The sequence below is a fragment of the Nomia melanderi genome, chromosome 4 (genome assembly GCF_051020985.1).
Source record: "Nomia melanderi isolate GNS246 chromosome 4, iyNomMela1, whole genome shotgun sequence".
Taxonomy (NCBI): domain Eukaryota; kingdom Metazoa; phylum Arthropoda; class Insecta; order Hymenoptera; family Halictidae; genus Nomia; species Nomia melanderi.
Window position 1 is genome coordinate 2,960,374 of NC_135002.1, and position 24,413 is coordinate 2,984,786.

The 24,413-nt window shown below is 42.8% G+C and overlaps 1 protein-coding gene across 5 annotated transcripts in view; it reads left to right on the forward strand.

Moving 5' to 3' along the window:
• Positions 1 to 24,413, forward strand: part of LOC116434962 (uncharacterized) — a 209,383-nt gene that overhangs the window by 127,355 nt on the left and 57,615 nt on the right. For all 5 annotated transcript variants that reach the window (XR_004236671.2, XR_012998309.1, XM_031993941.2 and 2 more), the window contains exon 5: positions 23,599 to 23,763. Coding sequence is in view for 3 of the 5 variants with exons in the window: in XM_031993941.2 (XP_031849801.1) it covers positions 23,599 to 23,763 (165 nt within the window). In the remaining 2 variants the exon portion in view is untranslated. The remainder of the gene's footprint in view (positions 1 to 23,598; positions 23,764 to 24,413) is intronic.

The window sequence follows — 24,413 nt, forward strand, 5'->3', positions numbered from 1 at the left end:
GTGGTGATGGATCAATTTCATTCTAGTTATACAGAACTTTTCTTCGAGTAGTTTTGTGTCTTCTTCGGTACTTTGTTACTCTACTTTCAGATTAAGCTATTTGATTAATTTTGGTACAGGTATGCAGCTGTTTATTTTCTGTCTTTGTACAAGTGTACAATTTCGGTTTGATATTATTTTATTTTAACATATTATTTCATTATTTTTCTTGGTACTTTTATTCTTTGATAAGTTATTTTTATTCCAATTGATTGCTCAAATTACTATTGAAGTCATCAATCAACATTCTTTCTTGATTATAACCCTTTTTCCATTGATCAATATATCTATATTTTTTCTACCACTCATCATCTTAAATAATTTTCAGGATTAATTAATTAGATTAATAAATATTAGTTCTTTTATTAGTAGTGATTACTTATTTTCATCTCGTAAGTGTTACTTTTTATTTTTCGAGTAGACGGTTGCAGAATATTCACAAATATCGAAAATCGATGAAAAATCATCTTGGACAATTTTCAAGGGACTCGAACCGGGGCCTTTCGCGCGAGAGCCAAGCGTCCTACCATCCGAACCAAGAGGAGGCCCTGAGTCCTCCTCCTTACTTTCCTATTTCCATCGCCGTAATTCAATTTCCTGGAAAGATTCTCCACATAATTCACCAGTTACACGAGATAAATCGATTCTGCGTAATAGCTGGCCTTAAAATACGCCGTCCTAGGTGCAATAACTTGGCCAATTTCCACGGGAGGCGTTACCATTTCATTTCTCCGTTGGAAATTCACGCTTCAAACGTCTAACATGCACAAAAGAAGAATCCAGTAAAAAGTATCCTACCCAGGCTCCATTGAAAACACTTTATTCTCGCTACATTTACCATCGTTAGTTATATAATACATTCTCATTCTAAATACTTATTACTTTTCTGAGTCTCATATTTATAGTATCAACATCCTTACACTTCGCTACACAGTTACATTGCAAATTCTGTCTCTGAGCAATTACTATTTTTTCCACTCTTCCATTTATATTATCATTTCTCCTATTCTTTTCATTTTTCCACTTCCATTATCATTCCTCCTATTCTTTTCATTTTTCCATTTACATTATCATCCCCCTACTCTTTCCACTCTTCCATTTACATTATCATTCCTCCTATTCTTTCCACGCTTCCATTGACATTATCATTCCTCCTATCATTTACAGTACCAACATCCTCACACCTCGCTACACACTTACACTACAAATTCTCCCTCCGAGCAGTCACTACTCTTCCAACTATTCCATTCATATTATCATTCCCCCTATTCTCTCCACTCTTCCATTTACATAATCATTCCCCCTATCATTCACAGTACCAACATCCTCACACCTCGCTACACACTTACACCACAAATTCTCCCCCTGAACAGTCACTACTCTTCCAACTCTTCCATTTACATCACCATCCCCCCTGTTCACACTATTACTCTACTCCTCCATTTGCACTAGCATTCCCTTCCCCCGTTCGCATCATTCTTTACTCCTCTATTTACATTGCCATTCTCCCCGGTGCTGCCACTATTCTTACCGCTCTCCGCAAAGTTTCGCGCTACCCGCGAGCGAAAAGCTCCGCGACAACGCGCGCTCCGGGGAAAAAAGGGGGGAAGAATTCCTCTATTTCCCGTGGCTGGAAGTGCCGGAGGGACGCGGAAAGTTCCGACGCGTCGCGGGAGGATCTCCGCGGGCCGGAGCGTCGGGGATTCCCGTGTTCCCGCGACGCGTCATCCCCGTATCGGCCCTAAAACCGCCCCCGGGGCTCCGCCGCGCCCCAGCCCCCGTTTTATTTTTACGTTCTCTCTATTACCGAGAGCCGTTCGACGCTCCCAGCGACGCTCGGAACCGCCCCCCTCCGCGGGGACCGACGTTTTTTCCCTCGCCCGACCTACCTCCCTCTGCCCGCGAGCGCGCCATTTTACACGCGTCCCCGTTTTATCACGCGCGAAACGCCTCGAGTGGAACGCGCCGAATACGGGAAACTCGCGTTCGAGTAAAGTTCCCGTCCGGGGAAACAAACTTTCGGGTTGGGAAACCTCGCTCGGAGATTCTTTCGATTGTACACTGGTTTCTTCGGATTCTCCTCGGCCCGCCGCTCGGAGATTGTTTCTCGGCGATCTGCTTTTATGGGGGATGATTCTCGCTGGGAGTCGGTTGAGAACGAGCGTTTTGTTCATTGGATAGGTGGTGGATCGATCATGTGCGAGTCTATGGATGTGCAGAACTTGTGAATGAGACGTGTGGATGCGAATGTTACTATTTTATTCAGTGTTTATTAGTATGTTATTTAGCGTGCGAGTATCAGTGATTGTGAATTTAGTCTTCGAACGACTGATTTAAAAGTGATCGAATGGAAACTAATTAGTTTCTACGTATGTTGAAATCGTGTGTGTTAAAGAGGATGTGTCGTTAAAAATATGGGCCACAAGTGACACGGATTGTGCAAGGTTTGGAAACAATGGAGTAGGAATGTTCGTTGAGAGGTTATGCGAGGTTCATAAAAGATATCGACGTTCATGAATAATGATACTAACAGCAGACGATTATTTTAGAACGAATGCTTAAGAAGTTCTCGGATCGACGGTAAACAAGGGTTAACCCGGCGTTGCAAGTTTCCGATGCAAGTAGAATGAGGACGTAATGATCAGACGCATTAGCTGGCATATTTCAGACCGCGAGAACTCGAAATCGATGGTATAATTTCATTGCAAGGACTCTCTATAGATTATCAGTGAATAATTACAGTAACACCTGTTGCCCTTCAAATCGAATCTAACAATTATAAAATTCATCATTACCTTTCGAATCAGAAAAACCACCGTCCAATTCCGCGGAACTGAAAACCGTCGAATGATTAATTTCAATCTCAACGATCTCCGATCGCACTGTTCGTCGATCAAGAATATCAATTTCCCTTCGTCTGCTCAGCTGGTCGCAACGCGAGAAAAAGCAAGCGTAAATAATCGGCTGAGTCGAGTCACATTTCCGTCTCGACCGAGAGAAATCTGCGACGCAACCGTTCGGTCGGAAACCGTCGACTTTGCTCGCGTCAACCGAAACCGCTCGAGCCTTCCGATAGGGCAAAGATTCCTGCCTTAATAATACGCACCGAAAGGCCGCGGCACACGTCGACTCTCTCCACCCTTAATCCCCGCGACGTGGAAGCACTCTATCGCCGACGGATCCACCGACGTTCCTCGTTACGTTCCGCGAACAATGCAGTAATTAAGATCGTTCTCTCTCTCGTATTTGCTTCTCTTTTCTGCCCCTATCTTCTCGTTACCTTCTCTCTTCCTCTTTTTCTCTCCTATCTTCTCTTTATACTCTCTCTCTCTTTTTTCTTTCTTTGTTTTGGTGTGTATCTTCCCTTCTGGCTTTGCTCTGGTCACTTCTTTGTTTCTGTTTTCCTCTGTTTTATCTGTAGCATCTCTTTCTCTCTTCTCTACCTCTTGCCTTTCACTCTTTAGTCTCTTAACTTTTCCCTTATTTGAACTTTCCTGTCCTTTCCTAACTTTCACTTGAACTCTACAATCTCCTAACTCTCTTTCCGTATCGTCTCTCTATTTTTTGACTCTTCTCTCTCTGATTTTTCCTGTCTTCTCTTTCTCTTTAACTCTTCAGTCAATCCCTAACTTTTCTCTTCCCCTTCGACTCTTCAATCTCCTCCTAACTTTTCTCTTTCATTTGAACTCTTCAGTCACTTCTCAACTCTTCACTTCCCGTAACTTCTCTCCATTTCTCTAACTCTTCTATCTCTGCCTCTCTCTGTCTCTCTCTACTTTTTCTCTCTTCTTTCTTCTCTATGTCCATTTCCTCTTCCTCTGTCTTCTCTTTAACTCTTCAGTCCCTTCAACTCTTCAATCTCGTCCTAATTCTTCTTCCTCTTCGACCCTTCAATCACTTCTCAACTCTTCTGTTCCCACATTTTCTCTCCATTTCTCTAACCCTTCTCCCCGTCTTTCCTCTCTCTCCATCCTCTCTCCGACTACAACCTCGTCCTCTCTCCCACGTTCAGCGTCTATCTTCCCTCGCATCTTCCTTCCCCCTTCACTCCTTCCCTCGCTTCCCGGCTCACCGCGACACGTCGATCCCAGGAACAGCCCCAGCCGGGACACGCGTCGCCCGTGAAGATTGTACGCAGATTTCATAATGGATCCGGGAGCGCAGGGAACCGCGGGAGCGTTAAGGGCCCCTTCCCGGATCGGATTATTACATTAATCGTCGTCGTTTCGGAATTAATGAACGACGCAGCGGGGTTTCGCCGTTTCTTCCGGCTCCGCCGCGAATTATTTCTGCCAGCCATCCCCCGCTCAAATTTCAGAGTAGACCCGAATTAAGTCACCCTTTCGATCCGGCTGATCTCGCGGCTGCAAAGAAATTTTCCGCGGATTCTGACCGAGTAAAATTCATGGAATTATGCGCAGTCTTGGGACAATATTAATAGAATTTCTATTCGGTTATTTATTTATTCGTCCATCTGACTCCGCTGGAAATTTTTACGCGCAGATATATTTCGAGCGTGGAGAGGAAAATAGAAATTTCCAACGTCCCGCGCACTGTCCATTCATAAATGGACCGAATTCCACAGCGAATTTTCCTGCCCTTTGTTTCGGATGTTTCGAGCTCCGTGTATTTTCGTAATATTTCATAATATTTTCTCTCGTGAATGAATAACGAAGTTTATCTTTCCGAAAGGTTCGATAATTAATTCAATCTGTCCGAATAATCGTTTATCGTCTTCTCGCTGCGTTTTCCGAATGTTTCGTGAAGATGCTTCATCGCGCATCGAACGCGACGAATTATTCTTACCTCGAAGAACAAACGAACGCTCTGAATTCCACGCGAGATCCGGCAACGCCGTAAACCACGCCAATATTACGAAACCGAGAAGAAACGAGGAGACAAATCGCGCGGATTTGTTTCCGAATGATCGTGCCTGCCCGCCGCCGGCGCAAATAAATCGCCAAGACAAAAGGTCCGCGAAGGAGCCCGAGGAACGCCGTTCCGCCCACGTGATCTATAAATCCGTATACACGGCGCGCACGCGGCGTTTAGATTAGAATCGGTGCGCGACGATGCTTCTTCGACCCCGCTCCCCTCCGCCGCGCGCGCTTTCACGCCGCGCGGCCGGCTTTTGTCATCGTATCCGCGATAAAGAATACCTTCGCGAGGCTTTAGAGGAGACGCAGAGCACCGTCGCCGTCGACCTTTTTGTCGCCGAAAAGCGACCCGACGTTTTTATCGCGGCCAACGTCTCCGCTAACGCGCGAAAACGTCCGGATAACGGACGCAGGATCGCGGAAAATTGCCCGTGGAATCCATCCGCCGGAAGAATTTCGCTCGCCGAGTGATCCTTCTGGGAGATATCGCCCTGACAAAACGCTTAAGTACCTCTTTCTGTCAGTTGTTTAGTCGAACGATCGAGAAAACCCATCGGGAAGCTACGTTTCAAGAAAATTGGGTGATCCATCTAGCTGAAGAAAGTAGAATAAAAAGAGTTCTAAACAAGATATACTAAAGCTGCGGTAATCATAATATTCCTCAAGAAATACTGTACTAAAACTATTTATAGATTATCTTCGTAAGACTTTCCTTTCCCAAGGAAATCGACTTCGACGGATAAACGGAGTCGCATTTTCGAAACTTACGTTTAACGCATCGATCCTTCACATCTCACGAACGAAGGGTCGCACGGAAAATCTTCTTCTCGCGTTTTCCCGTCAGTTTTTACCAACGAACAATTCCCATGCGCCAAGTTCCCGATCCGCGGTCGGAAAGCCGCGGAATCGCGTCGCGAAGTTGCGTCACGTAATATCCAGCGAGCGGTTGGTAATTGTCGCGAGGTCCGTATTGTCGCAATATCAGGCTCCCGAACGTCATTTGAATCTGAATGGCCCCGGGAGCGTCATAATGGCGAAGTCGGGAACCTCCCGGAGCCCCGGGACACCGGAGTTTCCCGTATTTTCCGGAGCTCGGGGCGAGTTTCGCGGCGAGGCGACGTTAGCAGTCGCGGGTTTCGTGGGGAGAGTTCGATCGAGACTCGCTCCGCAAGGCAGCGGCCCGGGGCTTGCCCGTGGCAGCCGGCTGGTAATCTCGCCGCGGTGACAGCGCTGAAATTTATCGCGACGAGAATTGCCCTCCTCGCTTTTTCCGTCCCCTAACCGCCGATTCGTCGATCGTATCTCGGACTAGGGGTGGCCCCGTCACGGCTTTTCGAGAAACTTTCGGGGCTGGTTCTGTATCGAGGATAATCGTGCCCTTGAGGGTTATTTCGGTAATTATTTTCCTTCGATTTTAGCGTCTTGGAATAGGGGTGGTTTTGCTATCAGTATTTGGGAAATTTTTTCTCGAGAAGTATCGTGTTCTTGAAAGTTACCTTGGTAATTATTTTTCTTCGATTTTAGCGTCTTGGAATGGGGGTGGTCTTGCTGTAAGTATATAGGAAATTTTTTACAGTGATTTTTTGTTGAGAAGAATTGTGCCCTTGAAGGTTATTTTGGTAATTATTTTCCTTCGATTTTAGCGTTTTGGAATGGGGGTGGATTTGACATGAGTATTTGGGAAATTTTTTAGAGTGATTTTTTGTCGAGAAGAATTATGTCCTTGAGAGTTACTCTGGTCATTATTTTTCTTCGATTTAGGTATGTTGGAATAGGTGTGGTTTCGATATGAATATTTAGGAATTTTTCAGGGATGATTTTAAATCCAGAACACTCGCATTTGAGAATTAGTTAGTAACGTTGTTTCACTCTGTCGAAAGGCATGAATACTGCAGTATTCCGCTTTACAACGAGAAACCATAATCGAAGCAAGTATTTTAATTTAAAACTGCTATACATGGGAACAATGTCATTCCTCCATCAAAAGGGGACGAAACAAAATATTTAACATTACTAACATTCAATCATCAATTGAATCGAGCCTATGGAATAAACACAAAGCTGTTTTCTCGTTTACAAAATAATCAACAACGAATCAGTTTCAATGCCCGCAGTTATAAAGGAACCGTACAGCGAAGAATTAATATTGAAACTCCTTTAAAAAAAGTCCGAACATTATCGTGAAATGGTAACAATATCGAGAAATTCTTTCATTCGATTCGAATTCAATAAACTTTCCTCCCCTTTAATATCAGTTCGCGAATGATCAATTTTCCGCGAGAGGAGGAAAAGCTGAAAATATCTGGCTTATTTAATAAACTTTATAAACGTACAAAGACGCAATTTTATAAATGTACAAAGACGACGCGGAGCAGCGCCGTTAAAGGAGCGAAGGAAAAATAAGGTAACAAACTTTCCGTGACAGCGTATCGTGGTAAATAAGGTGGCCGGATGCTTAATAGGGGGTTCATTGACGACGCGTCTTTAGAAAAGGTTCCGAGCCAGGTCCCCGAGCGTATAGAAGCGGATGAACGTTGTCGTCGCGGGTAGACGGCCAGTCGGAATTTGAAATGGAATCACCGGGGACCGGAAATAAGAACGACCTATTTCTTTCCGCGGATATTGATCAACCCATCGCGAGGCATCCGAAGATCGACGTTGCCCCGTTTAAGCGTCGGAACGCTCCTGGACATTCCGATGATTCCTCGGCGACGAGATAATCGAAATTGTTTAAATAAAAGGAGAGAGATAAATCCACGTTGCTAGAGAAGCTAATGTCGCATAATTTCTAGCGAATGAGTCGCTCAGAAAATAAGTCGATTGTTTGATATTCTTTGATGACTGTGAATTTTAATGGTATAAATAATATTATTTTTGGTTGATAAAGAAGAGGAATTTTCATAGTTTATGTTTCCTGAACAGCGTTGGCTTTTGAGAGATTGATATATTATTCATGCCATAGAAATAGGATCATTAAATTTCACTGGAACACTAATAATACGAAGTAAACTTATAGGTTAAATTAACACATCACCTATTTCTATAATTATTCATTAGATTATGAAAGCACCATTTCAGTGCTGTCCAAACATTCTCAAATAACCAAACCATCTTTATGAAAGCTGTTAAAAATTTCCACTAAAAAGCTAGTATAAAATCTCTTGGCTTTAAGAGATATCATTAGCATCCTATGGAAAGCTGTCAAATATTTCCCTTAAAAAGCTAGTAAAAAATCTCTTAATTTCAGGAGATATCATCAGCATGCCATCCAAAGTTATCAAATATTTCCCTTAAAAAGCTAGTAAAAAATCTCTTAATTTCAGGAGATATCATCAGCATGCCATCCAAAGTTATCAAATATTTCCCTTAAAAAGCCAGCAAAAAATCTCTTGGTTTTAAGAGATATCATCAGCATCCCATTGAAACCTGTAAAACATATCCCTTGAAAAGCTAGTAAAAAATCTCAATTTCAAGAGATATCAGCATCCCATGCAAAGCTGTCAAATATTCCCAGTGAACCTCTCTCGAGCGCAAAGGGTTAAAAACCGTTGACCCACGTCTCGTAGAGGAAGCCCGAGACCACTTCGATCCGCGAGGGGTTAAAGAAAGGAAAGAGGAACAATGGCAACGGGGATAGACACGAGAGAAACAAAAAAGGGAGGGGGAAAAAAAAGAAAGAAACGCGATACAGGCCGATCATATCGGGTCCCGGCGATACGGCCGTTTATTTTTACGACGAATCGTATCGAGAATGGTCCAATTAACTCGTTTTCAAACGGCCGGATCGAAGGTCACGACAAAAGGAACCGAAGAATCGGGCTGCCGTTCGCTGGAAACGCTCCAAATCCCTGTCCCGGGGCTGGCTGCTCTCACGGTCCCTCGGTCCCATTCGCTGCTCCGGACAAATTAGTCTCTCGATGGTTATCTCTAATCGACACCGCCGCTCTCGCCGGTGACCCCGCGCGCTTCCGCGCGCAGCGGCGGCCGGATAATTATTCGCGAGCGATGCCGGATCGGTCGTTATCGTGTCCGCGTGATTCCGCGCGGCAGTTAGTCGATTTCGCGCGATCCAAGTCCGCCGTTATCCGAACCTTCGGGATCGGATGGCGATCGGGACTTCCGTGCGGCCGTGAGCGGACCACGTGGAATTTAACCCTTTGCGGAATGACAGTTTGCGAGATGAAACCTTTACGAGGGCCAAGTCGCGAATAGATGGTTCAGTTAGTCGAACAGCATGAGATCGGCACGTGGTTTCCTTTTTTTCTGTCAATTAAGCAATTGGTATATAATTTAACTTCATCCGCTGAAGGTTTTGTATGTTTCAAAAGTATCTTCGTCCTCAAAGGGTTAACCCTTTCCATTAATATCACAAAAAAGGGAAAGATATATTTTACGAGTGCAGTAATTGTGTGGCTATATGTTTCTACGTTTTTACGCGTTATGAACCAGTTTTATTTCGATGCAAGTGAAACATTTATGGTCAGCACCAATTTTCCACTTTTTTGTATGACGCTAATGGGTTAAATTTCGTTCGATGCATCAATATGTGAAATATCCAAATAAAACAGCCCGTTTCTTTAATTTATGCACGATTTCTCGTTAAGCTAGTTTTTAGAAGTATCGACTATATTTCGTCAGAAGGGTCAACCATTTTTACTAAGAGGCAACTCTCAATCGCCAATTGATTAGACACAGAAATGATAAATTTTGATATTTCATATTAACACTAGAACTACCGAGCATTTACTACGATTGATATGTAATCTATAAAAATTGTAACAATATATTATTCTCAGTTCCTTTGGATATTCATCATAGTACTCGAGTGAAACTATTCATTTCCAAAATCATTTCAAACATTCAACGCTTTTAAGGTATTAGAAACTGCGAAACAAATCGAAACTAGTCATTTTGAGTGGTACGGTAGTTCTAATGTTAAACTTCATGCAACTCATCAATATATGGAATATTGAGGGAAAATAATTTCCTCGATTCACCTGTCTCTCAGGTCAGTTTGAAAGAATGTAGGCATCTCATTAGAGAACGTCGAGTATTTCCGATGAAAAGCATCTGAATTCCAAAGGTTTCACTTTCTACGTTCTCGAATGGTCGAGCGGCGGGTTACTTTTCGCAGACTTCCGCGTGGAAGCGCGGATTTCCTCGGTTGACGAGTGCAAACGGAATGCGATGAAAATATCGCGTAATAACTGGAGAAACGCTGCGCTCGTCGTTTCCAGCCGGAGCGAGGGTGGATCCGGCCGCGCGCAGGTGACAACGTTTATTACCATTCCGTGCCGTGACTTATTACCGCGGCCGGTAATAACCGAGCCGGCGGATTTATCGTGGCCGGGTGTTAACCCGATATGAATCGATATACCCGCGCGTGCATGGCCCGGTCCGCGCCAGCGACCGTGGAAGCCTGCCAATTTTCATATTCGGGATCACGCGGCGACACCGCCGCAAAGTTCGTTCCTCGTCGGGTTCCGTTTCGTTCGAGATCCTTTCGACGACATTCTTCGCTGCGGCGCAAGAATCGCAGCTGCTGGTTAACCCCTTTTTCGAGTGCAAAGGGTTAAACTTCCGTACAAAACTGCTTAACATTCCCGATAATGTAAAGATTGTTCCAAAGGAACGAAACTTGCGTCAATTAAGAAACAAAGCTATTTCATAGAAATATTCCACGTACTGATGCATCATAGGAAACTTAATATTATACATAACACATCGTAATTTTATATCCAATTAACCCCTTGACGTACTATTTACTTTCGTCGCTGAGCTCGTGTAATATTTTACTATCGCCAGTTTGTAAGAAATACAACAAAGTTCAATATTGGAGCCTGCAGAGTTCAAAGGGTCAAGTGATTAATTAACTTCAACTTTTATACGCTCACGTGAAAGTTTCACGTTATTGTAATTTCAGAATTACAAGGTATACTCGTTTTAATTTGTTTGTTAATTTTATACTACATACATTTGTTTATAGTCATGAACAAAAATTCGGCCTATAGACGGTTAACACGTTGACTGCCACGGAGCTTTCAAGTTACTCGGAAACAATTATAATTCTTAAGAGAACTGGCGTCGAATGGGAATGTTTAATAACTCAAATAACTGGATCATAGTGTAAGCTAATGATTGTGTACTAAGTAATTGATATTTATTACTTTTCATTTTTGCTACAAAAGATATCTACTCGGCGTATTTTATACAATTTCGCAGCCATTGGCCTAGCACCATCCTCGATAGGAACTTCTCTATCGGCGATGGTTCTAGTTTCCAGGTCTACCACGTGGAGGTTGCTGCGAATGAGACCCTGGGAGGTGGATGGAAATTCAATTCCATCGACCTCCGTTTTTCTAAATCTAAATCTTATCTTTAACGCATTTATTCTTATCGTACTTAATATTCTACTAATCCCTCAGCGGCTGTCTTCTTTCTTGAGTCTATTCAGGAATGTAATTCACATTTGTGAAATGGTTACAAGGGAATTGTAAATGAGCCGCAGGAACATTAAATAAAAATTGTTAAGTTAATAATGTGTCAATGTTAAAATAAAGTTCGATTAAAATTAGATTAAAATTGGGTTAAATGTAGATTAAAATTAGAGCTGAAAGAAGTGGATGTAAATTAGATGAAAAAGTATTTTTGTAGTAACACATTTAGCCGCCTGCAACAAAAACGATTAAAGTTATTTAAATCAGAAGTACAATTACATTACTCTGAAAATGAAATTATACTGAAATTAAAGTAAATGAAGATAAAAGGGGAAAGAACTGTCGACCGAGCGTATTTTTGAACTGCAGGCTTGCATGTTAAATGGTTGCTTCTATATTCTACCTCCACAGAATGCCATCTTCTAATCCTCTGAATCCTCTCTGCAACAGAAACTGTCTAATTCGATTAATAGATGAATTTAATTTAAGAAACATAGTCTAAAACGAAGGGTACAATTTTTACTTACAATTACATTTATAATATTCCCTGAAACAGAAGCAGAAATGGTAAAATAAATTAAATCAATATCAAAATTAAAATGTATGACACTCTCGCCATAGAAATCCATCTCATATTCACCTCAAGTTTCTCTGCAACAGAAACTTACTTCATTAGGCAGTACATTTTCTTCAATTACATGAAAATGAATATAAGGGATGTTTAAAAAATAGGACTGTCCACTCTGTATATTGCACGTGCTATCAAAATCCCGAGAGTGGACTGTTTCTTTCGCAACACTAATTTAAAGACTATACAAATATTTCAATAATAAACGCGGGAGGTGCGTTACTGTTCGCCACGTTAATTAATAAAATATGCAAAGACCTCAATAACAAACGCGAAAAGTGTATGATTGATCGCAACGCTACTTTACAAATATAATAAAATAAAAACGCGAGGGGTTCAGTATCGACCGCAACTCTAATTTACTTAACTTCAAATGAATAACTCGCGTGCACCAGTTTCATTATACGCAACACTACGTTTAAGAACATGGGGCAGCCATCTTGGCTGCGAAGAACCACTGTTCGCAGTAACGCAAACTGCTTTGTGGTTCTTATGGTTCCAGCATATTTTTGAGCATTCGATACATTCGCAACTCTAAGAAAACGCGAAAAATCATTGTCGCGACACTAAGGAAAACGCGATCGATCGATATCGCAACGCTACTTTAATCAATGAGAATTATATTTAATAAAGTGTATTCTATCAAACAAGTTTATTCAATTATTCGTAACGCTATGTCAAAATCAATAGAACTATGTGTTAGTTAACATAATCTAGCTTTATTCGACAGTATCAAACTCAAACGCGATCAGTGTTTGTCATAGGCAAAGTTACTTTTAAAACAATTTCAAAAGACAAGTATAAAAAATAATTCCAATCGAAATCGCGATTATATCATTCGCAACTCTAATTCAATCCGTAACATTTGTCTCGCAACGCTAATTAAAAACCGCGAAATGCTCATTGCCGGACGTTGGGGCGGCTATGGCCAGCCAGATACAACTACAACTACTTTTCTACCACCACCATTTCTACTGAAGCTAAAGTGAGCGCAGTGACAAAGTAGTAACACAAAATGGCGCTCCATCTCCATGCTAAGATGGAGCGCCATTAGTAGTTGCCCTCTTGAGCGACATTTTGTCGGGGCCTCTTCGGCGCACGCCTCTTCGTTTCTTCGGCCGTCCGCCATTTCTGAAACCCTGAGCCTGCTCGCTAGCGAATGGCCGATGGCTCGGGAACGGCCATCGACCATTCGACAGTGCAATCGAGCAGTTTCGAACGTTTCGCCTAATCGAGCCTAGCACCGTCCGCGGCCGCGGTATCTAAGCGAAACTCGAAAAGTCGCGGTCAAGGTTGATCAACAAACGGCATGCTCCGTTGTGCTGTCGACTTTGAGCCGTGTTTTCAAGTTTCCCCGGTAACTGACCGTCGTGTGGAAACGACGGCCAGCACCGGCCCCTGCCTACTTAAATCTAACATTCATTCCAGAGTATGCTACCTGCCTACCTAACGCTATATTTAAAAAATTGGCAAGACTCATTCTCACAAACACACATTCCACGATTGTCACCGATGCACCCGGGTGCGAAAGAACCTAACGTCTAGAGAGAACGTCCCGGGACGTTCATTGACGACAACATTCATACTCTAGTTTATCAATTCCTGAAATCGACGGGCAATGGCTTACGATCTTTGAGAAAATATTTTATTTTGCAGGAACCAATCATTGAAATTGATAGAATTCTACTGTCGTTTATGTTATTTGGCAACGTAATGGATCAAAGTATAATCTGTTAATATTCGTACTCTATTGAGTAAGGAAATAAGGAAAAGTGTGTATATATTCCATGAATAATTTATTGCAAGCATGATATACAGTAACTGGAATATATACGTGTAAAGAGTATTTATGATATAAAATCCGACGCATTTCCACTTCCTAACCACACACACACAAGTGGATAATACGTCGTGTACGATACGTTAGCCATTGCCAATCGCTCACATGTTTAAATAACAATTTCATCATGCTCGTTGCTCTCACTCTACCAAGTAGCACCTGAGCACGTGAGAGAGATCGAGCAACGAACATGGAACGATATCCTGAAAATCCTAGCTGTAAATTGATGTTAATTTTTCGAACGGACTAATGATCTTTGATGCTCAGCAATGATTATAATTGATTCAGAATTAAGAATTTAATTCTCTAACTTTAGAAATGACAGGTATACTAGTGTATAAATGTTGTAATATTCGATAAAAGAATAAGAGGAATTGAAATTTAATGAAAATTGAGACTCTAAGTAAAGTTTCAAAAGGAATGAATCTACTTTAAATTTTTAATAAATTTTCAAAAACCCTCAGGCGATCCCTTTGTCGAAGCAACTGTTTTTAATATGAAAAAATGTATTACAAAGTAGTTGCTTCGACTCGGAGATCTACCCGTCGCGAAATGTTTTCTTGTACGATATTTGCTATGATATTCTAGCGGTTAAATGAACTTTAACACAAATAATCATCTTAATCAATTGCATCTCAATCTTTAAAACTCAAGAACCAGACTGAACCTATTGATACAATTAATGCACCACTAAGTTCTCAGTCATACCTTAATATTCAATCTTGAAAGTTCTATTATATCTTCTATACGAAACTACAGAATAAAATTACGTTGCTCGTAATTTAATGAAAAGTCAAAGCATTATTTAGTATTTACAGTTAACGTTAAACGCGACGTACAAGAAAGCCCTATCCTATCTAACAAATAAACCAAAAAATGCTACTACTCTCGGGTATGCCTCGAGCATATCCGAGGTCACTGCACTCACAAAATCAGAATCTACTGAAATGGCACTACCAGCAACCGGTGTCGTTACGGACCATTCATCCTGCGACATGATCGGTGACTGGAGTGAAAGCAAAGAGCATGCGACTCACCGATCGGCGTTTGCAATCGGTGCATGGCTTAGGACGAGCCGAGGACCTTTGATCTGCACGGGTCTGCATGAATCTCGACTGGTCAGCATTGGTCAGCATTGGTCAGCATTGGTCAGCATTGGTCAGCATTGGTCAGCATTGGTCAGCGGTGGAGGTGATAGTAGACCCTGACGTCCTACCAGAGAGGCCCAGGAAGTATCAGGAAGTACCAGAGAGGTCCAGGAAGTACCAGGAAGTAGCAGGCGTCCTCAGGAGCGGCTACCGGTACACGAGGGGAAGCCCAGTCCTCACACTTGAACCGTTCGCGACAAACTGACCTCTCTGCTGCCGAGACTGTTGTCATATAGGCGAAGGTCCCCGATGTTAGTCGCGGTATCCTTGACTTGGACATCAAAACACCAACAGTGCCGCGTTTCACCGTTTGCACTCGGCGATATTATAGCAACCTTGAATACATTTCTTAATAAAATTTTATACAATTTCGCAGCCGATTAGCCTAGCACCATCCTCGATAGGAAATACTCTATCGGCGATGATTCTAGTTTCCAGGTCTACCACGTGGAGGTTGCTGCGAATGAGACCCTGGGAGGTGGATGGAAATTCGATTCCATCGACCTCCGTTTTTTTAAATCTACGTCTTATCTTTAATTCATTGATTTTTATAGCACTTAATATTATTAATATTAGAACGATCGAGGTCTTCTTTCGCACAATTTAATTCTAATTTAGATGGACTTCAACGGATAACTTAAACTACACAATCATCGCATCGAAAACTAATCAAAGTACTAATCAATAAACTCGAATCGAAGCACTTCTTCCTTCAGAAGAAATCTCTGATTCAAAGAGTAAAATAACCAGATACAATCTTAATTCTAACATAGTTTAACCTTATAAAACTATATATTATATATCAATCAATTATTGTGCCTCGAAGCAAAGGAAGAAGTCCCTGATTCCACTATAATCCAAATCAAAAAAGAAGCCTCCGATTCAACAAGAGCAGCACGAGGGGCTACAATCTTAATTCCAATCTAGGTTAACCTTATAAAACTGAAACTACACATTGATCTCGAAGCTCGTAACCCATTGTTTACGTTCAGCGGAAGCCATCCAGGAATATAAAATTTCCCAGAGGCCCGCGTGAACGTGTCTGGAACGGAATAAAACGTAAAACTGCCGCGAAGACGTTGCCGGTCGCCGTTTTATTTCCACGTCGCAGGGACGCCGGCTCCCGCGGGATTCTTTTCGCCGATTTGCTTTCCGCGCGGCGCAGGACCTTGTAATCGAGTCTCCGGGAGAGTTGAAATTTTCATCGGCCGGCTCGCCGCTCGGTAACAGGTTTAAACGAGCCGTCCATGAATTCTTTAGCTCGCGAGGAATCGCCCCGGGCCGCCGTGGTCCGGCTGGCTCGACGATAATTGATGAGGGACCGGTAATTAACGAATGGATTTGCTCGATGAATCGGGACTGTTCGACTGCTCGCGTTTCGTTTCGACGGCATCGATCGCTGCGCTCTTTGGGAATCGTCTTCGACGAAGGTAGCGTTCCTTAAGGGAACGATTGCGTTTTAACACGTTGAACGCCGCATGATTTAGTAAAGGGAAAGACACAAAATGGAGAAAATAACCCCTTGCACTCGAGAGGTGACTCTCAGTCACATCATTCGATGCAACACATCTATAAAGTTGAATATTTAATATTTCAAATTAAAGTTTGCTACGTGAAGTATTTCAATAAAACACCTGTGTTGCTTAATTTACCTATGAATTATCGTTAAATTAGTTTCAAACAATATGACCTGTATCTTGTCAGAAAATGTTGAATATTTCCATTGAAAAACTTTCGAGTGCAAAATTAATTTGTAGATCATCTCGAAGCACTAGAATTCAGTAGTCTCGTTTAAATGAGAATAGAATCGTCAGTCAGTGACATGGCGCTTAACGTGTAAAAAGCACTGAATTCTCAATGACTTCTTTTGATTTTGTCCATCGTGACCTTGTATATTTCTTGCTGAATAATGCCGCGTTAAATTGCAAGAATATTCTGTAAAATGTTTCCATGGAAGGGAAACTCCCCGACGAGAGTAGTCGAACGGTAATAAAGCGTATATTTAGACTCTAGAACGCCACTAGATTATCCTAACGCTATTTTCTCGTCAGTTTTTCTCGCAGAACTCTAGCTCAATCGTTCTCGTAACGGACAATCGCGGTAAAACGGATTACTTCCGTAAATCTGGCTCGCGAAACCCGACTCGAATTTTCTCTCTCGCGCTCCGGTTTCAACTAATTGCTCGACTCGCGTGTAACGCAGCTGTTTAACCCGATCAAAATTCGACAATACCTACTCTAACGCGATCAAACTCGAGTAATATAATTCCACGCGATCGAAGTCGAACAATACGCAACCCCAAATTGGGTAACACTACATTTCGTATAGTTGAAATCGAACAATACAGAGCTCTATGCGGTAAATTGGTATTGCAACCCCGAGATATGGGATTTTACGTTATCCGAATCCAATGGGATGCGAAATTGATAGCAACATTGAGTATAGTTGGGCTCCAAGTAACTGAAATCGAAAATTAGTGAGTTCTTCGCGATAGAAATTCGCTGACGCAGTGTTCCACGCGATGGGTGCCTTGAATTATTCAATTTGACGCGAACTGAATCGAGCAAAGTTGAATTATGGGGAAGTAACATAAGAAAATACCGAGTTCTAAGCGCTAAAAATCGAGAACCACGAAATTCTAAGCAATCGAAATTTACAGAGTATTCTACGCTATTCAAACCTCGGAACGTAGAATTCTACGCGACCCGGATGAAGCGGGACGCGAAATAAAAGGCAAAACCGAGGAAAGGTGAATTCTGGGCAAGTGAAATCGAGGAACGGGGAACTCGAAAACGGGTTTCTTCCGTAAATCTCGTTTCCGAGATCCGGCCGTCGTTTCCCGTGAACCTTTTCCTCGCCTTTTTCCGCAATTTCAACCACTTTCGTCGGATTATAATTTCCCGACGTCGCTCGGGACGTCCCCCGATGAATAAACCATAGGTAAACAGGATACAAGAGCCGATCCTTTCTTGCCGATGTATTCCGCGTATAAATTAATAATCGAGTCGGACGGCAGGCCACGTCTTATGTCATCTGATTACTCGAAGAACCGTCTGGGGCGAACCTCTCGTAAATATTTCATGGCACATCCTCGATACATGCTAATTCACGAGAAAAATTGTTGGGGATTAAAGGGAGGTCGTTACCTTCAGGAAATCCGTACGGTAAATAAATACACAACCGAAGTTTCCAAGTTATCCGACTTGATAAAGTATTATTTATACCTCCCTATACGATATTAATAATTCTTTCAACTTTAGACGCACAAATCGATATCTTACATTTAAACAATGCTATATTCCAATATTAATAAAAACTTTTACTCCATCAATTTTAATAAACCTTTCTACTTTAGATGCTCAACTCGATATTTTATATTCAAACAATTTAGCTTTTTCATTTGTTTAAAAATTAATTCTATTTTCCATCTTTTTCGCGTACTTTTCATTTGGATTGAATTGTTACGTATTGATACAATCATAAAATTGAACTTTAATTTTTATATTTCAATACTAATACATAAATACTTTTACTCTATCGATTTTAATAAACCTTTCAACTAGATGCTCAAGTCATTTTATACTCAAACAATACTACATTTCAATATTAATACAATACTTCTACCCTATCAATCCATTGCAAATGAACATTACCGCTCCAGTTTCAACATTACACCAAGTTTCACTTAAACATTATACGTACTCACACTCGCACCAATGAATATTTGATTACCCTCGGTTCATCAATATACTTTTAACGCGCCGTGTCATCAGCAACTACTCCCTGCTTGTTAATTCCCCAGCGTATTAATCAGAGCAAACCGACTAACCTTATTAAGAAAGTTCAAAGCGTCTGCGAGCGGAAGTTCGGCCCTTATTTCGAGGCATGCCTCGCAAAATATCACATTCCGGCCCTCGAAAATAAGCCCGCGCAAACGGAACGGCTCACAAACGAAATTAATCCCGAATTCCAGTCCGCACGGAATAAATCACCGCCCGGAAGCATGATAATTCCAGCCGAAAAATTCATCGCGACGGGGTGAACGCGGGCCGCGGAATGAATCGCGAAATAAAAGTTAGCGATAAATATTCCGCATCGTCGGGCGATGCGTCCAGCTTCCGCGGATTGAATTCCAACGGCCGAAGAACGAGCCCCGGCTCGTGAAAATGTTATTTCCGGAGGCCCGCGATTTTTCCCGCCGCCCCTAAGACGGAGCGAGAGGGCGGATGGCGCGAAAGGGGCGAAGTATTTATTTCCAGTGCCCTCGAACCGTTTAATTTTCCGCGCGCTCTTCGAGTGGACCGAATAATTGGCCCCTGAATTCTCGATTTTCATCCCTCGCCCTTGCGTTCCGCCCTCGTTTCACTTTTCCCTCGTTCTCTGCCCCCCTCGCCCTTTGCCCTCCTCCTCGCTGGGCCACTTCATACCGCGGGTTCCTCTCGTTTTCCTACGAGTGGCTGTCTAGCGGTGCTCGGAAAGAAATCGCACGTTCCAACGGATCGCGGCGCGCCCGGGGAAAACGGGGGCTGAAATTAGCACCCCCGTCTTTGCTGGATTCTAGTCGAGCCGGGGATTCTTTTAAAATTCGCCGAGATTAGCGAACAGGATCTCGGGTGATTTAGTGAATAATGGCATCTAGTGTTTGGTAATCGCACGGAAACCGGTGTTGGATTGAGAAAATTCATGTTTTGGACTCTCTGGAATTATTTTATGTGCTCGGGAGCTAAGGGAAGAGATTTTCACTTTAAGAAGTGAAAAGAATATTATTTGTATTAGAATTTACAGAAGTCAGGAAATATTGAGAAATGGATTTAATATTGGCTTCTGAGCGACTTAAGTCTTGACGTGATATAGTTGGATAGTTAATTTACTCGTTTGAGCTAGTGAGATTTAGTCAGTTAATTTTCTTGATTTAATAAAGTAATCAATGTTTCAATGAAGCTAGATAATCGAAGATCACGCAAGTTTCTTCAAACAATTACCTTTATCCAAAATCATATAGACAGAGCTCGAACCTAATATTCAAAACATTAAAGGCTAGATGACATGAAATAACGAAAAAGAAGGTTCAATACAGAATCATAAAAATCGGGACAGAGGACTCCGTGAAAAGTAACAGGCGCTTCCGTGAATTCCGCAGCTGTCCGCCCGCGACGCGGGTAAAGCGGCGAAATTACGCGACATCGAGCAGTAAAGACGCAAAAAACGAAGCCGTTAGAGGAGAAACGCGATTCTACTTTGGCGGGCCGACGCTGCTCCGCCACGGACGGATAAGTTTAAGCGTCGAGGGACGCGCGAAAGCGTCCTCGAGACGTCCAGAAAACGCGAGACGCCTTTCTTTCCCGATCCTCTCGGCGTTTCAGGCACTTACGGCGACTTTGCATTAAAATTTCGTCCCCGCTGAAAGCCCGGGAATCTCGGGGACGCGACCTCCGACCCCGCGGCCGCCGCTGGGAAGTTAAATTTCCAGCCAGTTTGTTCCTCCGGATACCGAAACTCCTCGAATTCCACGCGGATTCGGGAACACCGAACGATAAAAACAAAAACACCTTACTCCACAGTTCTCCGGAGCTCCAATGAGAACGGCGTATTACCCGGCGATCGAATTTATCAGCGTTGTTGGCCGAGCGCTTCGGATTCTACTCGTGTAATTAATTCCCCGACTCTTCCGCCTTTGAAAGAGGGAACGTCGATGGGATTCGTCAAAGATGATTAATCATTCGTGATTAATTGAACGATCGCGAAGGACATTTTTATCTACTGTTCTCAACTGTGATTCCGTTGGACTGTTTGTTTATTATTATATCTATCTCAGCGTTAATTCCTTCTGAACACACGTTTCTTTTATAAACGTGCAATTCATTCGCAAGAGATCGCGCGTTAATCTTCACGGAGCTCGCGGCGTGATTCATTAATGCGATTCGTGGAAAACTTCACGAGTAACTTTACTGTTTGATTCCGTTCGACTGTGTGTTTGTTTATTATATCTTCTTTATTCCGTCGGCGTTAATTCCTTCTGAACGCACGTTTCACTTTGCTTTATAAATGCGCAATTCATTCGCTTTAAGGGATCGCGCGTTGATCTTCATGGAGCTCGCGGCGTGATTTATTAATGCGATTCGCGGAAAACTTTACGAGTAACATTTATTCGGCGGGGGAGCGAGTGGAAGGATTTAAGGGCGCAGCTGTGCGACCTAGATTTCAGATCGTAAGGGTACACCAGTAACGAGCTGTCTAGGGAATTAATTCGACGGGATCGTGTACGTCGAGGATCGTGAAACACCGGATACGTGACTGGGGAGAGGGAGCTCAGAAAGTCATGGGACCAATGGGGAAGGGAGAGAGAATCATCCCCCGTTTCTCTCTCGACCGAGGTGTATCTGGACTTCGTCGGTCGGACGACGACGTCGCCGACGGTTTCAGACGTTACCGGAAATCGAGAGGACGTGCCTCGATATCCGCTCTCCTTATCGATTTTCTTGGTGGCCTTTCGACTTCTCGCCCTTCTCATTCCACGAAACACGTTTTCCTTAGTCGACCTACTTTTCTCCCATTCACGACCTCCCCCTCCACCACTCATTTTCAGACTTTTCTTGAACACTTTCCAAGAAATTCTCTTGACTATTTTCCCCCAACGCGGAACGAGTTTCCGCGAGCTTTTTACTATTAAGGGTTTTTCTTTCTGTGTCGGGAACTGAAGGGGTCTTTTTTCTCAGTTTCCGTGCGAACCGACGGAAAACGCTTACGATTTCATTTACATTTTCCATGAACTTTCAGAGAATAATTCCCAAGATGGGTGTTTTTCACGGGAAACTGCGAATGCTTGGGAATTGAAGTGTCTAGTGATATATTCAAAAGAGAATTAATTTTTTATTTTCAGTCGATGGGAAGGGGATTCGATTTTTAGGTATTCGTGGAAATCGATGACTACCGATCTCTCCGTTGAGACTTTGATAAAGTTCTTTCTGTGATATCCATATTAATTTTCTCTCGCAATACTTACTCTATATTTTATTTCTTAAAGTGTTGTAAGAAGTATGTCATTGTGAAATTACTAATAGAGCATTGAAAAATGTATTACTGTAGTAATTTTGAGGTTTGCATCAGAGGTGCAGTGGGCAGAAACAGTAAAATTGCTATAGGAAAATAAAGAGTACGTTTATTGACACTTAACCCTTTGCGGACGAAGATTCTTTGAAATGTAGCAAACCTTCAACAGATGAAGCTAAATTACATATCAATTGTATAATCGATAGAACAAAAGGAAACTGCGTGCTATTCTCTTGCAATCAAGTAATTGAATTATTTTTTTCTGATTTAGTCTTCGAAATATGAAAATTTCATCTCCGGAATGTCGACATTCGTCCACAAAGGGTTAATTTATGGTCCATCGGGCCACGTGCTTTGCACTTCTCAAAGAAAACAGTCCCGTGATCGCCTCCTAATACAATAACTAATAACGAAAGTTTCCTATTCAATTATTCATCTCAAAATCGCGGAGTGTAACGTTTTATTATAGGGAAATTGTTTATTGCGAACAGAAGGGAGCATCTCGGTTAATTTGAAAAGCGATTTCCTCTCGACCGGTAGTTCCGCGAGAATCCCGTCGGGGATGAATCACCGGGGAATCCATCTTGCCATCAATCAAAGGACGGGACCGTTTGTCTTATTCTTCTTTAGCAGTCGGGACGAGCAAATACTGAGGAACGGGTCGAATCAATCCACGATTCGGGACGGGGTTATTCGGGAGAGCTAACGGCGGGGCCGAATGATAAATTTCGCGCGTTTTCCCCGCGGAACTATGAAGACGAATGCGTTGTTTGCTTCCGGAACCGGCAGAAACTTCGCCTGCTTACGTAAATAATGCTGCACCGTTCGTCGTGATCGTTCGCCGAAGATTTGAATGGGTCCACGTCGCGCGCAAACATCGCTGAACTCGCCGGGACGAGGCGAAAAACAAGGAAAACTTGCTGTCTGTCTGAAAATTTCTCTCGTTACACGTTCACTTGTCTGGAATGTTTGCCGAGGAACGAGGGCGGCTTTTAACACATTGTTGACCGGAAATTTCATACAGAAGCTTTCTCGTGTCACCGGTTGTTATTTTGTAATTAACCCTTTGCACTCCAGAAGTTTCTCGTTAGAAATACTCAACATTTTTTAATCGAATACCAACGACATTCTTTCAAACTATTGTATTCAGTTTTATGTCGGTTTTAATAGATTGGGAATTATTGGCAGACATTCGTATCGAAACTGTGATTGATCGTCTTGGGTGATAGAACTTTAGTTGGATCGCTCGCGAGCGAAGGGATATTTAGAATACTGAAGTTGAAGCTTTTCTGAATTTTGGAATATCAAATTGAAGTTCAGAATGTGTACTTTAAAATGCAAGTGGTTTCGTAAAGAAAGGATTACGTTAACACACTTAAAATCGCGATCGATCGATGAGACTGGCAGTATCCAAAATGGACCTCTCAAGGATGATCTAATTTTCGAACAGCTTAACTTGAAGCTATTCTAGCTTCTGGCATATGAAATTGAAGTTGACAATACATACCTCAATCTGCGTGTATGCAATTTCGATTAACTTAGAATTTTGTTTCTCTAATTGACAATCGTTCCGTTTCAGACACTCATTGGCCGGTCTTCGTCTGCGTTCTAATGGCGACGACGGTGCTTTCCTGTCGGCAGAGCGAGTTTCAGTGCGGCAACGGCCGCTGCGTCGCCCTGAACAAGGTGTGCAACGTTGTTGACGACTGCGGCGATGGGACCGACGAACAGCGTCAATGTTCACGTGAGTACAGCCTTTTTTTTTATCACTCCTTCAACTTCTCTTCCAAAACTACCAACGACATCTTACGTACACCGATAGTCTCGTCGCATTACACACACAGAATTCTTTCGAAATCTACGCAAAACCATGAACAAACAAAATCAGCACATCCAAACCTGTAAAACAGTTAAAACCGAAATTACTCGATACTCCGCCAAGTCTCCGAATCCATTCCCAGCGCGAGAGGTTAACGAACCCCATCGATCCACGGAACAATCTCGGAAATCTCAGTCGTCATCCCCATTAATTAAAAAAGAAGGCACAATAATTAGTCGCAGATCGGCCTCGACAATGGCAGCCGCCATTTTCGGCGCGCCAGGAATTTCGGCCATCTTATTGTGCCGCGACCCGAATGCAGCCTGCAACTGATCCCCTCATTGTTCCCCGTTGCGCAACAATCGAACCGTTTGAAAGCCGCCTGGTGATTGCCGTCGGCCCGCGAGAGTTTCCACTTCGTTAGAACCCTTTCTTCGCCGGGAGATTTTTATTTGTTTACCCCTCGGTTTCGTCCAGCCGTGGCTCGCCCGCCAGAAATCTCGCGGACCGACTCCCGGGGACGCCGCGCTGGGAACTGCGGCCGATTCCCTTAGTCAGGCAAGACTGTTATCGAC